The sequence below is a fragment of the Parambassis ranga genome, chromosome 15 (genome assembly GCF_900634625.1).
Source record: "Parambassis ranga chromosome 15, fParRan2.1, whole genome shotgun sequence".
Taxonomy (NCBI): Eukaryota; Metazoa; Chordata; class Actinopteri; family Ambassidae; genus Parambassis; species Parambassis ranga.
Window position 1 is genome coordinate 16399964 of NC_041035.1, and position 17415 is coordinate 16417378.

At 41.4% G+C, this 17415-nt stretch overlaps 1 protein-coding gene across 3 annotated transcripts in view; it reads right to left on the reverse strand.

Moving 5' to 3' along the window:
• mcu (mitochondrial calcium uniporter) overlaps nucleotides 1-12734 on the reverse strand; it is a 52071-nt gene extending 39337 nt beyond the window's left edge. For all 3 annotated transcript variants that reach the window (XR_003671834.1, XM_028423572.1, XM_028423571.1), the window contains exon 1: nucleotides 12573-12734. Coding sequence is in view for 2 of the 3 variants with exons in the window: in XM_028423572.1 (XP_028279373.1) it covers nucleotides 12573-12689 (117 nt within the window). In the remaining variant the exon portion in view is untranslated. The remainder of the gene's footprint in view (nucleotides 1-12572) is intronic.
• Nucleotides 12735-17415: the final 4681 nt, after the last annotated feature.

Here is a 17415-nt window from a genome sequence, read left to right on the forward strand (position 1 = left end):
GGAAACCTTCCCAACCACTCTCACTGTCTCTCAATCTTTCTTGTCTTTCCTTTATCCAGTTCTTGTCCAGGCAGGGATTTCCCCAGGGTTCCCCTCAGGACCTGGGTCAGTAAAGGCTCCAGCAATGAGAGTTAAAAGCTCTGCTGGAGGTACTGTACATCACTAATCCGCTCTGACGCTAACCTCTGCACTGCATTTTCCCAGGGAAAAAAAACAACAGCAATGCAGATACCTGGTAACTGTCTGGATAAAAGACATGCATGTGCTCTCTATGCTATGCAGAGGAATAACTCTGTAACCTCTATCTGACAAGAAGATAATTGCCTTCTCCCTGCATATAACAGGGACGTTACAGGGTTGTGTTGCAGATGGGCTACACAGCAGGCAAAACAGCACACAAGACATGCAAATTGCAGGGTCAGAGAAAAGTGTATGAGCTGAGTTTTCCATACTAGTAAGAGCCCCACCCACACTTTGATCAATGCCCAGGAGAAAACAGTCACAGTCACAGTCAGGCACAATAACAGAACACGGAAACAGCTGAAGCAGTAACACTCATAATTTAATATAGCTGCCACATGCTGGTCATGTGGCCAGTATTAAATAACTTACTACCAACATAATGGTACAATAATAGTAAGTCTGACACCTCCACGTGTCCTATACTGGGTCAAGACACTCCTGTGTTATACAAAATACTCCCCCTCTCAGAGACTGCTCTATGAAAATAAGATTTTAATTTGTTTGTGCGTCTATCCACACAAGATAGTTTGCATGCATGAGTGGAAGGACCAGAGCCATATTTGCTTTGCATGCAGTCTGTATACCAAGAGGCTGTCACATATGGTTTCCCAAACTGCAGCTGTATTTAGAACCAACTTGTGCATCAGAGGGAACACACTTGTTTGAATTTGGCTTTCCCTGGCTGCTATGACAACACTGTCTTAACAACTAGATATGGAACGTCAATAAATACTTACTAAATATTTACAGGAACTAGCTCGGAATCCTATCCCCCACAATGGCGCACTAACAACAATGAAGACGGTCTCCATGGAAATGCATTTCCAACAAACGCTACAACAGCTCTTCACTCCTATTTATAGAATGGGAGACCACTAGCTAGTTGGCACGGGATGAGTAACAGTACATTGAGGATGGAAATGTCTAGTAGCTCAACACTGCCTGTCTTTTCAGATTTCAGACTCTTCTGTCTTTCAAATAAGGCTTTGAAACGAGCGTGCACACAAACAGCTGACTAACCACCCCCAGTTTCACAGGATACTGCAGGTTTTATATGTGTAAAGTGGTGAGAAGCTTGTGTTTCTGGCTGTTGTAAAAAAAAGCAGAGTAGACAGATACACATGCCAGACAGCAATGCACAAACAGCAGGCAGTGGGGTCATCGCTAACCTTCTCTGACAGAAGGTCATGCGACTCGCAGTCTGTTGCATTTTTGCATTTTGACTTCCGTGTGTGAAATGAAGATGAGAAAACCAAAGGTGTGCCTTCATCAATTTGAATCAAGACATGTGAATAGATACAAAATACTAATACATTTTTTTTAATCTCCTGTCTGTCTAAATACAATGTCTGGGCTAATACAGCACACATAACAGGGTGAGCAACATACCTCTATCACAGTGTTTTTAACAGTCACAGCCGGAATGTACTGTTAGAGCTCAAAGGAAAAGTCCTGCCTAATCATGGTGATTGCACTAATTAGCATTAGTCTACACGAATGTCATGTTTACTGTTACCACAACACCGCTGCACCATAAAGACGAGCTCCTACAAACACAGTGTTAACACTGTGACCGAGAATAACAATTACAGCTGTCGGCTTCCATTAAAAATAAAAAAAACACACGGGCTCACTGTGACTGCTAACGACACACCAAAAGCTACCGTTGTTGTATTTAGCCACATCCGCAGAGCTGGCATTAGTATTATTAAATCTACCTTCCTAAACTGATGACCTGACTGACTATTGAGTGCTTTTTTCATCCAAAGAACAAAAGAATTTCAAAATCGAGCATTGGCATCAGAGACCTCATCAGCATTGGATTATAGCAGCAGAGCTATTTACATAAGCAATTTACTCACTGCCCTGCTTCCCGGAGGTGCCTTTGAGCACAGACAAGATTGTATCTCTCACACATCGTCCCCTCTAAGTCTGTGCTCAGAACAGAACACCAATTTATAAAGCAGGGCACAGTGTTTTAGAATACACCATGATGGACTGGCATGTTCAGCAGGGTCAAACGACTACATGAAGACATCTGACCACGGCACACTAGCAATTTGCTATTTGCAGGATACTTCTGGTTGTTGTAGGTCTTTGTGGTCAATGTTACAGATGAATGCTGCTACTAAATTTACAGAAGGTTTGCCAACATCTTAAGTATCTTAATGTAAGCTTGAACCAGATGCTTTAAAACATAGAGAAAATATGTTAACACTGGCTTCATTAATCTGTTAAAGTGAGAACATTCTGGCATCAGACATTATTTACAAGGCTGGAAGTTCTTCTGCGCTGTTCTGCTTGTCACCACCTCTCATACTCCCTCATTGCCTGTCCTCATATTCCCTCTGCAGCTGGACGAGTGCAGCCTCTCTTTCATTGAAGTCTAGGTCGGCCAAAAGCCAGTGCATGTCCTCAGAAGTCCGCTGATGCTTAGACTTCTTGCTGAGTTGTAATCATGTGTATATTATCTACCCATTCTGGCTTGCATCCTGAGTCTAACATGATCCATGTCCTATGTTACTATGTCTGACCGAGGATGACTGGTGTCATTACACATTCAGATGTCATCCAAAGGATAGAAAGGAGTGCGGGTGTGCAAGAGGCTTAAGATTAAGTCAGACAGTGTATGTGCATGGAACGTTTAAATCAAATACACTGCAGAACAGCCAGTCAACAATGGCACTACATTAACTCCGCACTAAGTCTCCTATAGAGCCAAAACTGTGACTGTATTTCCCAGACCTTACACTTTTACAATATGATCTAAATATTGGATTATCTGTTAAACACCTTCCGGGCTTTCACAGAGAAATACAGAATACCATTAAAATGACTGGTTGGTTTGAAAAAGGTGCCAAAGTGCTAAGTCAGCCAAAGACGATCTTAACCCCCACCACCGCTCTACCGCATATTTAACCCCTCCCCACCTCTTCCCATGCTTATACAACCACAGCCTAGCCTTCTGCATCATCCATGCTTATTCTACATGTGTCTCTTGTCATTGATCCACATGCTGATACAAGAGTTGATTAATAGAGACAATGCTCAAAGCTCAGATCCCCAATTTGTTTAAACCTGGCAATAAAGTAGTAACAGGAATCAGGTCCTGTGAAGCACCTTATACCAGAAATCACACAACAAAAGATAAGGTTACTTGCAATGACCTGTGCAAAACATGTTTGGCTTGGGTTCCGTGGTTCAGCTAATCGTTACAAATAAAACAATTGAACTTGAGTGCTTGGAGTTCATTGTTTGTCAGGAGTGTGCATCATTGTTTGTTTTCTCCATGGCGAATACCCTGTGTGTGTGCTTGTGTCTACCATGGCACCGCTACAATCTGGGTAATTACAGTGCAAACAAACTGGGCGCCAGGCCGAACAGAGAGTCTTGCTTTCTGGGGCTCATTGACTCCCTAGATGTGCTCAGAGTCTGATCAATCTCAGTTAAGGCTCACTTCTTGACTTCTGGTTGTGTAATGAGGTTGTCACAGACATCATTCACAAAAAAGCAGACAGCTCATCTCCGGCAAAGAGTTTTGTGATTCAGCATAAATGTCTCATGAAGGTCTTTTACACAAAAAGGCAAAAATGGTTCTGGAATGAAACAGGATTTATTTATAGCATCATAAAGTGATAGATTACATAACTTGTAGTCTTTTAAACAAACCTGTGTTCAAGCATGTGTAAAAATCAAGGTCCTGTCATAAACAAATTAAATTTAGGGCTTGGCGATAAATCGACTTTATCAATAAATTCCAATTTGCTCTTTAGGACATTTTATTTATTTCTAACCTGTTATTATTTCTGATCATGCATAGAGGACCTGGGAGGTAAGCAATTTCCCCCAGGGGTTAATACAGTATTTCTGATTCTGATTGTTTTTCATGAAAATTTTAACTCTCACCGCCGTTGTACCCCATTGTGCTTCAAAGTGGGCTCAGCCCTCCTCCACCTGTATCCGACAGAGATGCACTTAAACAACATGGCAGCCAAAAGAGAAGAGCTTGGCCCTAAAAAAGGCAGTTTGGAAGTAATTCGGTTTTGCGGCATCAGAGCCAGCCTCTCTCTTCACTTGATGTCCACAGCCTGCACCATGACACAGACACTAAAAAACAGTCTACAGCCGAGAATCATTTTCAAAATGTGTTGTTTTTAGAAAAGTGGAAAAAAAAATCGAACTTGTGGAGTTCAATTTTCTTGCTAAAATATTATTTACAGGGACACCCTTCTTCACCCAGCTACTACGCTTCTTGAAATTGGCTTTTTAGCTGAACCATGAAGTAGCAATTTACAGTATATACGCATGTTTAAAAAGCCTCTTTTCAGATGGCTGTGGCTAATTCAGGCTGACCAGTGACCACCCAGGGTAAAAAGAAGCAAAGTGAGCCAATGCTATAAAAAAGGAAACAACAAACAGCGGCCTGCTTGGCACCATGCCTCACTAAGCCGCCGTGGAGAGATAATTCCTCTCAAGTCGACACACACACTCCCACAAGCCACAATGACCTCCACACAAGGATGATGTCAAAGCACTCCATACATCCTGTTTAAGCATGACAAGCAAAGCCCTCACTTCCCTGGTATCGCAGTACGTCTCAACACATACAGCAGATATAACTGTGAAATGCAGATTTCCTTCGACTAGTGCTGCCTCATCTGTCCACCCCACCTCAGAGATCAACCAGCTTTATCACAGGAGACATCGGCCCATTCGCTCAAATCACCGGGACAAAAAAGGTGTAATGAACTTGAAAATGTCAAGCCCTCTTGCCATTAACCCAGTGAATCGATCCAGAAGGAACAAAAGGACTACTTATGAGCTTGTGTGTGTGGTGGGCATCCTGAGCGATTAGAGGGCTATTAGCCTTGTTTAAATTTGTAGGGATCCCACACCGAAAGTGTTAAATCACTTTATTTACACTTCATTTGAAATAAAATGTTGTATTCTATTTTTCTAGCTGATGACTTTACCTTTTCTTCGAAAAGACTTGGATGCACAGCTAGCTAATTTGACAAGCAATTACTCAAATCTGTTCTCATGGATCACAGACAAATGCAATTTAGAAACTGTTCTAATTAGATCATGGAGTGTGCTAGTGAGTGCACCTAGTTTTGGACGTGCTGGAAACAGCATGATGGTCTTCTGAATAAAGCAGCCAAAATGTAAGCAAAAATTTGTTTGTACTTCGACTTTAGAATAATCCTTTTAGTTCTGTGAAATGGGAAAGCTGAAATGAGAGGCAGACAGTTTACTTGTCAATGAAAGAGGTGAGCCTGAGGCCGAGGGAATCCTCACGTCACAGAATCCCGATGTTCCTGTGAACAACTTTCCAGCCATTATTATCAGTGAAACAGGACTCATTCATACATAATGTTGTCCAATTCCAATTAAGAGCTGCCATAGACAGTCAAGCCAGTTTCTTCCTGTCTAACAAAGATGAATCTCTTCTTGCCGCCTATCTCTGACATGGTTGTTTTTAACTTTTCACCAAACAATTGTAAATGTATTCAATTCAACAAAGCATGGTAGATAAGTGAGAGAGCCGGGCAGAGTGCACTCAAAGAATAAAGCTCTATCGTGGGACTGATATGAGAAGCTTCATGCACAATATCTATTAGGATATCTAATCTTGACTCAATGTGCTTGATTTCCTTATTGCAGCTCAGAGATGTTTAAACTTCAGGGTTACATGCAAATAAGGGAGTGTTACTACTGAGAGGGAGCGGCTTACCCCTGAGCAAAGGAAAGAGGCTTAACGATGACTTGAAAACTCTCAGATGTTGAAATTATACTCTGAAATTACTCTGACAACAGTGTTTTTGTGGTATATAACTTCCTACCTCATAAATAGACTGCTGGAAAGCCTTTAAACAAAAAAACTAGGGTTACAGTATGTAGCCACTGTGGTTATAGCTTTTTTTCAGTCAGTATTCTAGAAATGTGTGAGTGCCATGTGGGAGATTGACGGAAACAATTTAATGTGCCAGAAAGGAGGAGAAAATTAGCATTTAACATGGCCGTCAATTTGGATAGCTGTACCCTTTCCAATTTCAGAAACCTTGAACATAATGTGTGAAAGGAGCGAACATCTCCACACTCAGCCGACATCCATCCTGCTCTGCTGCTTGCATTATTTCATGAACATGAACTTGTATAAACAAGGGTATAAACGATCAATAGGTCCTGAAGGAGAGGTCAACCCCTCCTCTTTCTGGCTAATTACCTACACACTGGAAAGTCCTAGTGTTTTGCAGGTCAATGTTCTACTAAACTCTGAGTAACGCAGCCTGGAATTAATTTGTCACATGATGCAAATCCATAAGATGCGGGGTAGATTGCCACATACCATGTTGACAGACAGGCATTTATATCTTTAAGGCTCAACACAATACTTCCATAGTACAAGTCCAAGTGTGTATATTAACAAACTGACAGCACACAGAAATGCTTTCGTATAACTGTCGAAATTTTGTGACAGATATGGGCATAGCTGACCTTCAGACGAACTAAATCTGCCCCTACACTGGTCATTTGGACCTGGCATTCCCACACAGATTTGTCACAATAATGAGCCTAATCTCATATCTAACGGTGTGAAAGGCTGGGCTGCCAATGACCTTCAGGTCCGAGCAGTCACTTCACCTGCCCTGCTGGCAGAGGATGCCACCAGCCCCACATCTCAGATGAGAAGGGGGTAACCAAGCGTTGCTTCCATCCATCCATCATCACATTACACATGTTGGCCTAGTTTAATGTCCTTTTCAGACTTGACTGGAGACACGCTGGGCCACACAGAAACATGGGAAGCAGCTAATTAGTCTATGCCAATAGCAGAGGTTCACCAGTCATTTTCCACTTCAAGGGTGAAATCCCTTCCAGAGTGCTAATGAGGACTTTGTCCATCACAATTGTCTCATCCATTACAATGCCGCTGCATGGCCATAATGAGCAGATAACAGAAGAATGCAGCTCCTCAGTCTAACAAGGAGTTGAAGCATTAAAACAATAACTGTGCTGTATAAAACAAGGCGACAGATGGAGAAGTTGAGCAGCATCCACATTTGCTTCAGTAATTGTCTAATACCAAGCTGTTTCACCTACCAGGACAATTTCTTTTGACCGCGGGGCAACAGCTGGCGAGCGTGAGAAAGGTTACCATGTTAAGCAGGTGCTGTAATGTGATGGACTGAAAAAGCAGTGAGGGAACAAAGCTAGAGGAAGAAGGAAGTGAGTGTTTATCTCTATAAAAATGGTCTGGCTGAGAAGATCTTGTTTAGAATAAATATGCTATAATATAGCAATAACTTCCACAGCCGCTCAGGGGCAATATGTAGCCATACCTGTGATGCAATTGAAGCAATTAACAAAACATCATGTGCCATGAGACAGTGTAATTGTCATTATACACTTCAACAAATGCAGGATAACAACCCAATTTAAGTCAATGAGGTGAATAAATGCTGAAAGAAAGTTATCTCTTTGGATTCCACAGCTTTAAATTGTACAGCTTATTTCACCACACTGAACTCTGACAAAGCCCATGTCAGTTCGTTTCACAAACCTGTCAACCTAATTGTAATGGATACAGTGCGAAAGTCTGCAGAAAAGTGTCAAAAAAGGGGTGCAGCTGAACAAATGCACCACTTTCAGTTTCAGTGCAGTGCGCCTGCCTGGTCAGCCATACAACTCCAGAATGGCAGCAGACAGTGGAAATTACTCTGGCTACCTCACCTGAGTGATCGTGGCCCTAAGCTGACAGAATCTCTGACAGGAGCACAGCCGCTAAATCAGCATTTCATCACTGTAATAAGATGACAACACACTTGTTTTTTTTGTTTGATGGTCAGACATTTCACTACATGGCAATGAAATGCCAACAAAGACAACACAACATGTGTCATATGGATAAAAATGAGACAAATAGGTCTTTTCTGCCTTTAGAGTTAGGGAATGAGTGAAACGTATCCATACTGACAAGGTTTACAAGGCCAAGTAACCAGTCAATCAAGTTTCTGTCACTTTGAAAAACAAGTTTCAAAGGATGTATCATTTTAACAGCAGGTTGTAATGAAAGCTCAATATTCAACCCTAGATAAGTCTGAAAATGGACAAATGTGTATTTGTTTGGATGAGAGGTGAAAAAATGGTGTACTAAATGTATTGTGACATCGTGCACATGCAGTTTTTTGATGTGATGACATCAAAGTGATAGACATTGCACTGCAAAATTGTGGTTCGAAGAAAAAGAAATGACTAGATTTGTTTTTATGAAGGTACAGAGGGTGAACACAAAAACATCACTGCACTGCATGTTCCTGTATCCTTTTGATTGGTATGCAGTCCAAGAACAGATCCCCTTCACATCACTGATAACTTGTATGATTTTATAACGATGTCTTTGATTATTACATGTTGTAGCATTTAAAGCTTGTTTATTTGTTGCGAACCAGTGCAACACAATATGTATGACCATTATCAACTTTGATCAGAAATCTGAAGCTTAACAGCTCCTTTTATTGCCATATATTGTACAAATATAACTCCAGCCACTTACATTTCTGTAGTTGAATAAGCTATCTATCTATGGTGGAATGCTATGGTATTATTCAGCACAATAAACAATCTTCCTGTGTTTCATCTTTTGAGCTATTAGTGCTCAGTTTGGCATTAAAATGATTAATTGTCACATGTTTGCTGTATTTTACACCAAAATAGTCTGTAGGGTATTGGGAGACAACACCCTACACAATCTGGATAAAACATGGGAGGTCGGCTTGTGACAAATTTTACTGGGTACTAAAGTCCTCTACAAGGGCAAATGCAGTCATTTTGCCGTAAGACACTGGCCTAACTAAGAAAAGTTGCCACTGAAGCAGAGTGAACTAACATGTCTGCCTGGCAATACAAGATTGGTTGCCTCTCTTGTATTTCCTGTTCATTGCTCTGCAGCCCACTCTAAAGCTAATTCAAATCACTGAAGAGTGGGCAGTCAGTAGTGGACTGAGTAATAGTTTACTGGGTACAGATGTGACTGGCTAAAAAGGCAGGTTATACACTCATCTTTTATATAGAATATGTGTATTGATGGTTGATCTGAGCATTTTAAGCGCAATATTCTACAGACTATGTGAGCCATTTATTGCAGTATAGCTAGTTAGACTCCACTTTACGCAAGCCAGTTGATACTATATGCTAATGTGGAAACTGTAAACATGCAACTATCAACAGCAAGGACACAGCATGCCACACAAACTGGATGGAATATCCATTTAACAAATCAATAATTTTGTAACTATAACTAACCTCTGACTGAAATTCTATCGTATCACTTTGCTTCATGCATCCATGCAGCTCAGTTTTCTCACTCACTAAAGAAAACCCTCTAAATTGCTCTCCATGTCCATTAAAACTGCCCCTGTGTACGGATAGTAATTCAATATCAGCTAACGAAAGATCGTACTTTCAGTAGTGGTACCAGACATGACATGGATCGGTACGATAGTATCTACGAACAGGCATGCAGGCCATCATCATAAACCTCAAATGTCATAAACAGACAATTCAGCTTCAGCACATCAATTATCTCCGATACAACAGAGGGCCTTAAAGAGGTCAATCATCACACATCAATGCGACAAATTAAATAGTTAATTAGCTCAAGAAATGACAGCAAATGTGACATTCCATCATCCTGTCATGTTTCCTCTTCCATAAAATGCACCTATTTCCCTTTTACAGTCATACATGTAAATGTGACATTATAAATGGGAGTGAAACCCATAGACATCAGGATTACATTAATGAAACTGCCTGCATGAAGGTTATCAATCATTAGACTATCGTATCACCTTTAACGCAGCCACAAGCTTAGAGTCACTCTCTTATCGCACTAATCCGGATAACTTCGGCACTGAGTCTGTGAAGGCAGGCTGGGATAAATTAGTTTACTCCTACACTGATTGGATTAAAAGCTAGGAGTAGACCTCGACCCTGTGGCCCCTGCTGCTACAGCCACCAGCTGCTCAGCTTTAATGAACATGCTTAAATGGAAAAAAAATTAACTGAAAAAAAACTTGAGTTTGATCTGTTTTACTCCTAGGTTTTCCATGAAATCCTATATTTTAAACGCAATATATGGAAATATTGACTCAATTAGCTCACACTAAAGAAAACCCCTCCATGATTTATAATCCTTTTACAGGCACTGTTGTTGCAATGACTCAACTCCCCTGCCACATGTTAAAACAGCAGCATTTTATATGACAGCTGACTCAATAGTAATCTAGTGCAGGTTAAATGTGAGCCTCTGGAGCCCACTGTCTGCTGGGCATCCCTGTGGAGTTGACCCATCATGAGTGCACCACATTATAGAAGCAATATTCAGAGCCATTAGTCTGTTCACCAATTGAAATCGGGTTCCATTGCATGTTTGGATGATGCCTGTCCTTTACTCAGACTACATGGCAACAGCATGTATCCTGCTGCTCCTTTATATAAAAAAAGCAGTTTCCACACACACTGCAGTGTAACACTCACAAATGAATACAGAGGGTTGGCTGTCACAAAGTGACAGGGCCGCATTAGGAGCTGCGGCGGCAACGCTCCAACGGACGAAGACACAATATGACAGACAAACAAAACTACAACCTGAGGAGACCTAAAATAAAATGAAAACTTATTAGGGCAGACTCTGCTGAGACACACAGTAAGCTGCATCTCAGCGTTAAATCACTTTAGGTTTAAATAGGCCTGCTTATTTGAGAATGTTACTTTCTCTACAGACTTTAAATTTGACCGTTGTAAAAATTCACAGTGGGTGACAGTAACACAGTCTGATGATAAGAGCCTGAAGATACAGTCAGAGCGTGTCTGCTCGGACAGCTACTTAACCTCCAGGCTGGCCTGTTTCACAGGAAGGAAAGCCTCATTTAATTTCACAAGGCCCGTGGCAAGTGTTTGTACAAGGGAGGAGTAAAAAGTGGAAAAAAAAAACACACATCAAAAAGACAGAAAGACAATCACAAGATGAAGACAGACTAGAGGGTGCAACAAAAGAAGATTCAAAACATCAGGCATGCAGCAACATTCAGAGCTTGTATAAAGGGGGCGGGCCTGTCCTAGGTTGCTCTGACTTCCTCATTCTTTTGTATTCAAGTCTGCTCCGTGCCTCATCTGCCTCTTCAGGCAGCTGAGCTGTAAAAAGGCTCACCGCTTTACCCCAGCGAGAGGGTCACACAGGCAGCACTGTCAGGTTTGTAAAAACACAATTTCCCTCCTGTTATTGTGAGCTGCAAATCCATAGCTATAGTGTAAAGGCCATGTAAAAAAGACCTGCATCAGCTAGCTTGCAGGAAAACCCAGGATCTCCCAGCTGAATGGGGAAACACCCGCAGGGAGGGGAGGAAACAGCAGGGCTGGCTGGAGAGTCTGACATCATCTAAGTGTGGGCTTCCATGTTTCTGTGAAGTCTCATATGTGTGCATGAACAAACAAGTGTGTGTGTGTGTGTGTGTGTGTGTGTCTCACTCTCTCTCCCTCACACACACAGGCACAACTGTAGTTTCCCCCTCTACCTCTGGACAGATATTCATTATTCTGAGTTTCTGCTGCTGCTGCACCACCACACAGACGCTGCAGTTCACACACCATGTAGAAGCAGCAGAGCCATGCCCCCTGTCATCACTATCAACCGAACCACCAACCAAACATCTGCTGGCACCAAATATCCTCAGTGCAACAGCAGAAAAAATAAAGATACATCCATTCCATCCGTGGCCGTCCGTGATTCAACCAACAGCACCACGTACTGCAGACACTCCAAAATAATCCAAAACCCAGCAGCGGGATCTCAAGTCACAATCACACACAGTAACAAGAAGCAGCACTGACCTGAAAAAAATATGCCTGCAAAGTTGAAGGACGCGGGAGAAATCAGGAGGTATGTGTCTTTATGTGGCCGCGGAGTGTCTGAAGGCTAGTTACAGTAAACGGCGGGGCAGCGCCGCTGGGGGGTACATGGGCTTCACCAAGTGCTCCAAAAAACTGCATTGCCTCTTGTGAAGGCTCCACGTCCCACCGTGGGTTAAAACAACCGGACGACACCAGGTTGTGATATTTTTTTCATGACTCATCTTGTGCCTCACCTGAATCTCAAGAGAGGATGTGAACAGAATATCTTGAGGCTAGTTAGCTTTACTTCCTTAGCCAGCCCCACCACCACCACCACCGCCGCCGCCACCACCGCTGCCTGTTCTCCGGTCCAGCCTGCCTGCCTGCCTGCCCGGTCCTACACATCAGCCTGCGTGCTCAGACGTCCTGGGACTTACCGGTCTTATGTGCTGCTGGTGTCGCTGTGAAGACACAACAAGTGCAGGGAGGCTGCCGGCCACCGCTCCGCTGCTCCGGGACAACAGGAGTACTGATCTGCACACTTTCGCAGCCATCTCTGTAGTGAATCCTCGCTGGGAAGGAGACTGCTGCGGGCGGACCGAGACGCACCGAAGGGAAGAGGGAGGGGTGGTGGGCGGGTAGCGGGGCTGGACTACGGCTTCACACACATGCCCAGTATTGCACCAGCAGCACGCAAAGACGGGATACTTTTTTTTGTTTTCGGACTAATTCAGAACAAAATCTGCACAAACTGCATTTCACTTGTCACCTACAAAACATGCATCAACACCTTTATTGAAAGTCACACAATAAATGACAATAAATGCACAATGAATGACCTCCCTACACCACACCGCCTCACCCACAATACCTCAGTAAACACAGACTGACATGCTGAACTGTACAGGTATGCAGACCTGCTGCTGGTATTTACCTGGAAATGCATTATCTGAATTAATTTCTTGCATTCTGGATTCCTGGTCTTATTTCTACCTTGTTTATTGTGTAATTGCATAATTAAATCAACTTATCATGGGCTGACATTGTAGTTTAATGCATCCACACTTCTCTGTACAGTTGTACCATTACATCATAGTTTGACCTGTAGTGTAGTGCTCTTTCTATTCAAAGATCTGCAGCTATGTCCAAAGCGACAAAGACAACTCGTATGAATGTCTTGCAGTCACTGGCCGCACACCAACCTATTCCTCTGTCTAATAATAGCGTGTCCTTCAGTCACACCTTGTGCCTATGTCCCAACAGAGATCCCCATGGGATCAAATCTAATTCAACTGATATTCAGTGACTTTTATTGGCTACTTCCTAATGTATAGTGCTCACCGAGCTTCTGCTCCAAATGGCTGAGCATAAAGGCATGTTTAGTTCTCTTTAGATTCACTCAGCCACTGCAAATTCAGGTAATGGGAGTGGTAATGGCTTCACTTGGTCATTGAGTGTCAAACAGGTTCTCTGCAGTGGAATGTAACTTTTTCTCCTTAACCTTTGACTGAGAATAACAACCGCCACACCTCGTAAAGGGAGAAACCAGATAATATGCTGTAACTGTGCCACTGTTATTGTCCAAGAACAAACACACTTTGTAGCTGAGCACTGATTCATATGATACACATGGCTTCATATCATAGTTTGACTTTAGAGAATAAGGATTTAGACCAACAGGAACAAAAATTGAAAGCAGAGATGTGGTTGTTTTTGTTGTTGATTGTGCCTGTCTTCTGTTTGTTTGTGAAATACAGTAGTAATACGTCATTGCACCTGAACTCATCCCAATTTCTTCCGTACTTCCTCAGGTGCAGTGCATCAGGCTGTGTTTGTGTGGGCGATGTAATTTAAATGCAAATTCCCAGCCATGGACATAGACCTGCTCAAGAGCTCAAGGCTGCATTGATTCACAAAGCGAATCTTTGTGTGGCACCAAATACTAGCAGACATCGGTTCATTTTAACCTTTATACTGATGCTGTAACTGTGCATGGTGTGTCAGCATTGTCAACAAAAAAAGATGCATTTATGTGAAAGCACCTGCAGGTATTAAAAATCTCTGAGTCTTTAAAATCATATGAGATTGTCCACGATTTAGCTTTCTCTTCAAATTGGGTTCTCACTCTTAAGCAAGCCATAAAAGTGGTCAAAACATGTATATATTTTGCAAACAGTTCCAAGACTGTGCAGCATAAACACTAGAAAATGGTGTGTGTTTACACGCAAGACCAAAAGCATTAGAGTCAATGACATATCTGCAAGACCAGTTTTGCCTTGTTGCTCTTTGGGGCTTTACAAATACAAACAAAACCAACCAATGCATCAGAAATGTCCACCCAAACCACTTTTACAGGTACCTGTGAACAGTAATGAATCTCAGAGTGAGTAATAAACTGAATATATGCTTTATAAATGGGGATGGAGCCATGTCTGTAGATAACATCACTAGAATCCACGTTCCACAAGAAGACAGCAATTATCTACTTCCTGTTTTGCATAGGAACATGTTTTTGTGTAAATGGCCAAGACTTTACTGAAGCTTGCAGACAAGTTTGTCAACATGACACTAGAATGGAAGCTTTGAATGTATTCTACACCTTCTCATAAATGTGAAAGAGGAATACAAATGGAACCTTTTTCCACAACATCAATCCCCGTGTAGAACAGCACATTTTGACTTAGAGGGTGATAAAAATACAGAAAGACATTTCTAAGGATTATACATTGCTGTCTATGAGAGTTACTGTCAGTCTAAAAGCCTTACAGCATAACACAATCAACAGTATCAAGTGCTTTTACTGAATAACAAAGGGGAAAGCACAATACTTCACTTCTGTCAACGGTAGGTTAGTAACCAAGGTATTAGGAGCATAGAAACAGATAGAAAGGAGCAGTACAAGCACAACACATGAATTCACATGACATTGTTATTTATACTCCATATAAATTGATAGCAGTCAAATACAAGAACTGCTAACACTAATCATTTCACCATAGTAAAAAGTTGCTTTAGAGAGAAAGCAATGCTCTGCACTCTGCATTCAACTGACAAAATGTCATGCATGTACACGTCTGTGTGTGCACTCTATTGAATTGTTACCTAGCAGCAGCATGGAAGAGCCCAACCCATGGCTCCACACAAAAGGTAATGCCCAACGCAAGCATGCATGGGTGTGTACGTCTATTACCTCACGCCACCAATCAGCCACTACATTCCATAAACACAGCCATAACTAAGCAGGGTGTACGTCTGTTTCCAGTGCTTACACATGCTTACAGACGCTACACTGTTATATGACAGACAGTTGTAACTGGAGCCAGCTGGTCTCTTTACCATCTGAGTCATCTTTCACTATTGTACAGAGACACAATTTGTGGATCAAGTTTCACTTTAGTTGAACTGGACAACTGTCATGTGTGCACAAAACCTGCTGAAGTTGTAGTAAGCCAACACTCCCCAGTGACTTTACAGTGTGTTCTTAATGTATCTTTTAGGAGATAGACACCCTCTTACAACAAACACACCACAAAGAAGTAGCAAGACTGTTTTATTAAAATCAGTTACTACAGTTGGGCTCTTGCAGGCGTGTCTTATCTACTGCTACACCTTTGTGCTGCTTTTTTCTCTGTGTGACACCAGAACACAAAGGCTGCAAAGAAAATGCTTTACCCTACCTGACGTGTTTAACCTTCAACTAATGGGATGCTTGTGTTGTAAAGGATACCTTTAAATGTTCAATAGAAGGGAGACAGCGTTTGCTTCTGCTAATGGGCCTGGATTCTTAACCCAAAACTAACCAACCAGCTGTCTTTAACAGAGATGGATCTAAATAAGTTAGTTAACCAGACAACATATATACAGTATGTACGCTGTTTCTTTTTTTTAATAAATTATGGAGGAATGAAAAAAAGAAATGCATTATATTATGCATGTTCATATGATTATCATAAAATCTGTCTGTGAATGAAATTGATGAGAGTGCCATTGTGGTCTGTCAGGCCATGTTGAAATTATTGTTGTTGTGAAGCTAATAACATTCAATATAGATAGTTGACAATTACATAGTGTGGGTTCTTGTGATAAATTGGTTGCATTAATGAACTCTGTATTGGAGTGCTGCAGGCGCAGTTTAGCAGCCTCTCTTATTAAAAAGGGAGGGACAGAGACGAGAAACAGCAAGCAGAAGAGGTCCATTTGTTTTTGTAATTGCTTTATTGATTATTTATTGAATAAATAGATCAGATTCTGACTTGTGTGCAGACAGCAGTCCATTTACAAATGTATTAAATCATATTTCCTTTAAGAATCCTCAAATGGGGAGACATTGGGCTCAATGTTCAGTACATTGTGGCTTGCAAATCAATCTAAAGCCATTAAGCCTCCACGCTTGAACCTTACAAAGTGTCACAGTAATTTGATGATCTGATACAATAAAGTAATGCATGAGTGGAGTGTTCACATTCTGTAGCTTTAGAGAAGTTAATCTACCAAAGCGACATTAAAAAGGATGTTGTTATAAGCTGCATGCTAAACAGTTTTCAGTATGATATACACAACCCGACCCAGGCACTCTGTGAGCAGAGAAGGTGCGTAATTGTCTAATATGTGTAAAGTTTTTGACTGAAGTTGCTTTGTGTTTCCTCTTATTTCACTTCAAATTTTATCAAGTTTTTAAACACACTTATGACATCCATAACATAGCTATAAATAAGCCAAGGTGTGTAGCTTTGTATTCCAACTCCAGTTCACATCATAAATCTTGATGGAGGGTCACATCAAGGAGAAATTTGGCCAGTGTTGTCAGTGGATGAGACCCTGGGCCCTGTAACCTAGCAGGCAGCTCAGCAACTCCCGAGTTCTTCATTTCACATTATGCATTCAGTTCAGGAGCAGGAGTGTGTTTAACAATTGTAAGTGGCACTCTGTGAGGAAGACAGCCATTTAGATATTTAAGCTGTGTATCTCTGATTGTTTTGGTTCTTATTTTAACAGAAAAATGAAGACGTTTTATGTAATTCTAAAATACACCTAAAAATAATATTTCATGTTGTTTGTTTTCTTGTTTCTTGTTTCTTGTTGTTTGTTTTGAGATGCTTAATGTTTTGTATGTGAGTCTGTGTCAAATAGTGACTATGAACTATTCAATTTAAACGATTAAACGATTTAAATCGTATACTCGCTGAATTTCCAATATAACTATTTAAATAAATGACATTAAATATCCAAATAGAAGTGAGTTGTGTGCTGTCATTGCATCCATAGGCACAAAAAGAAGGG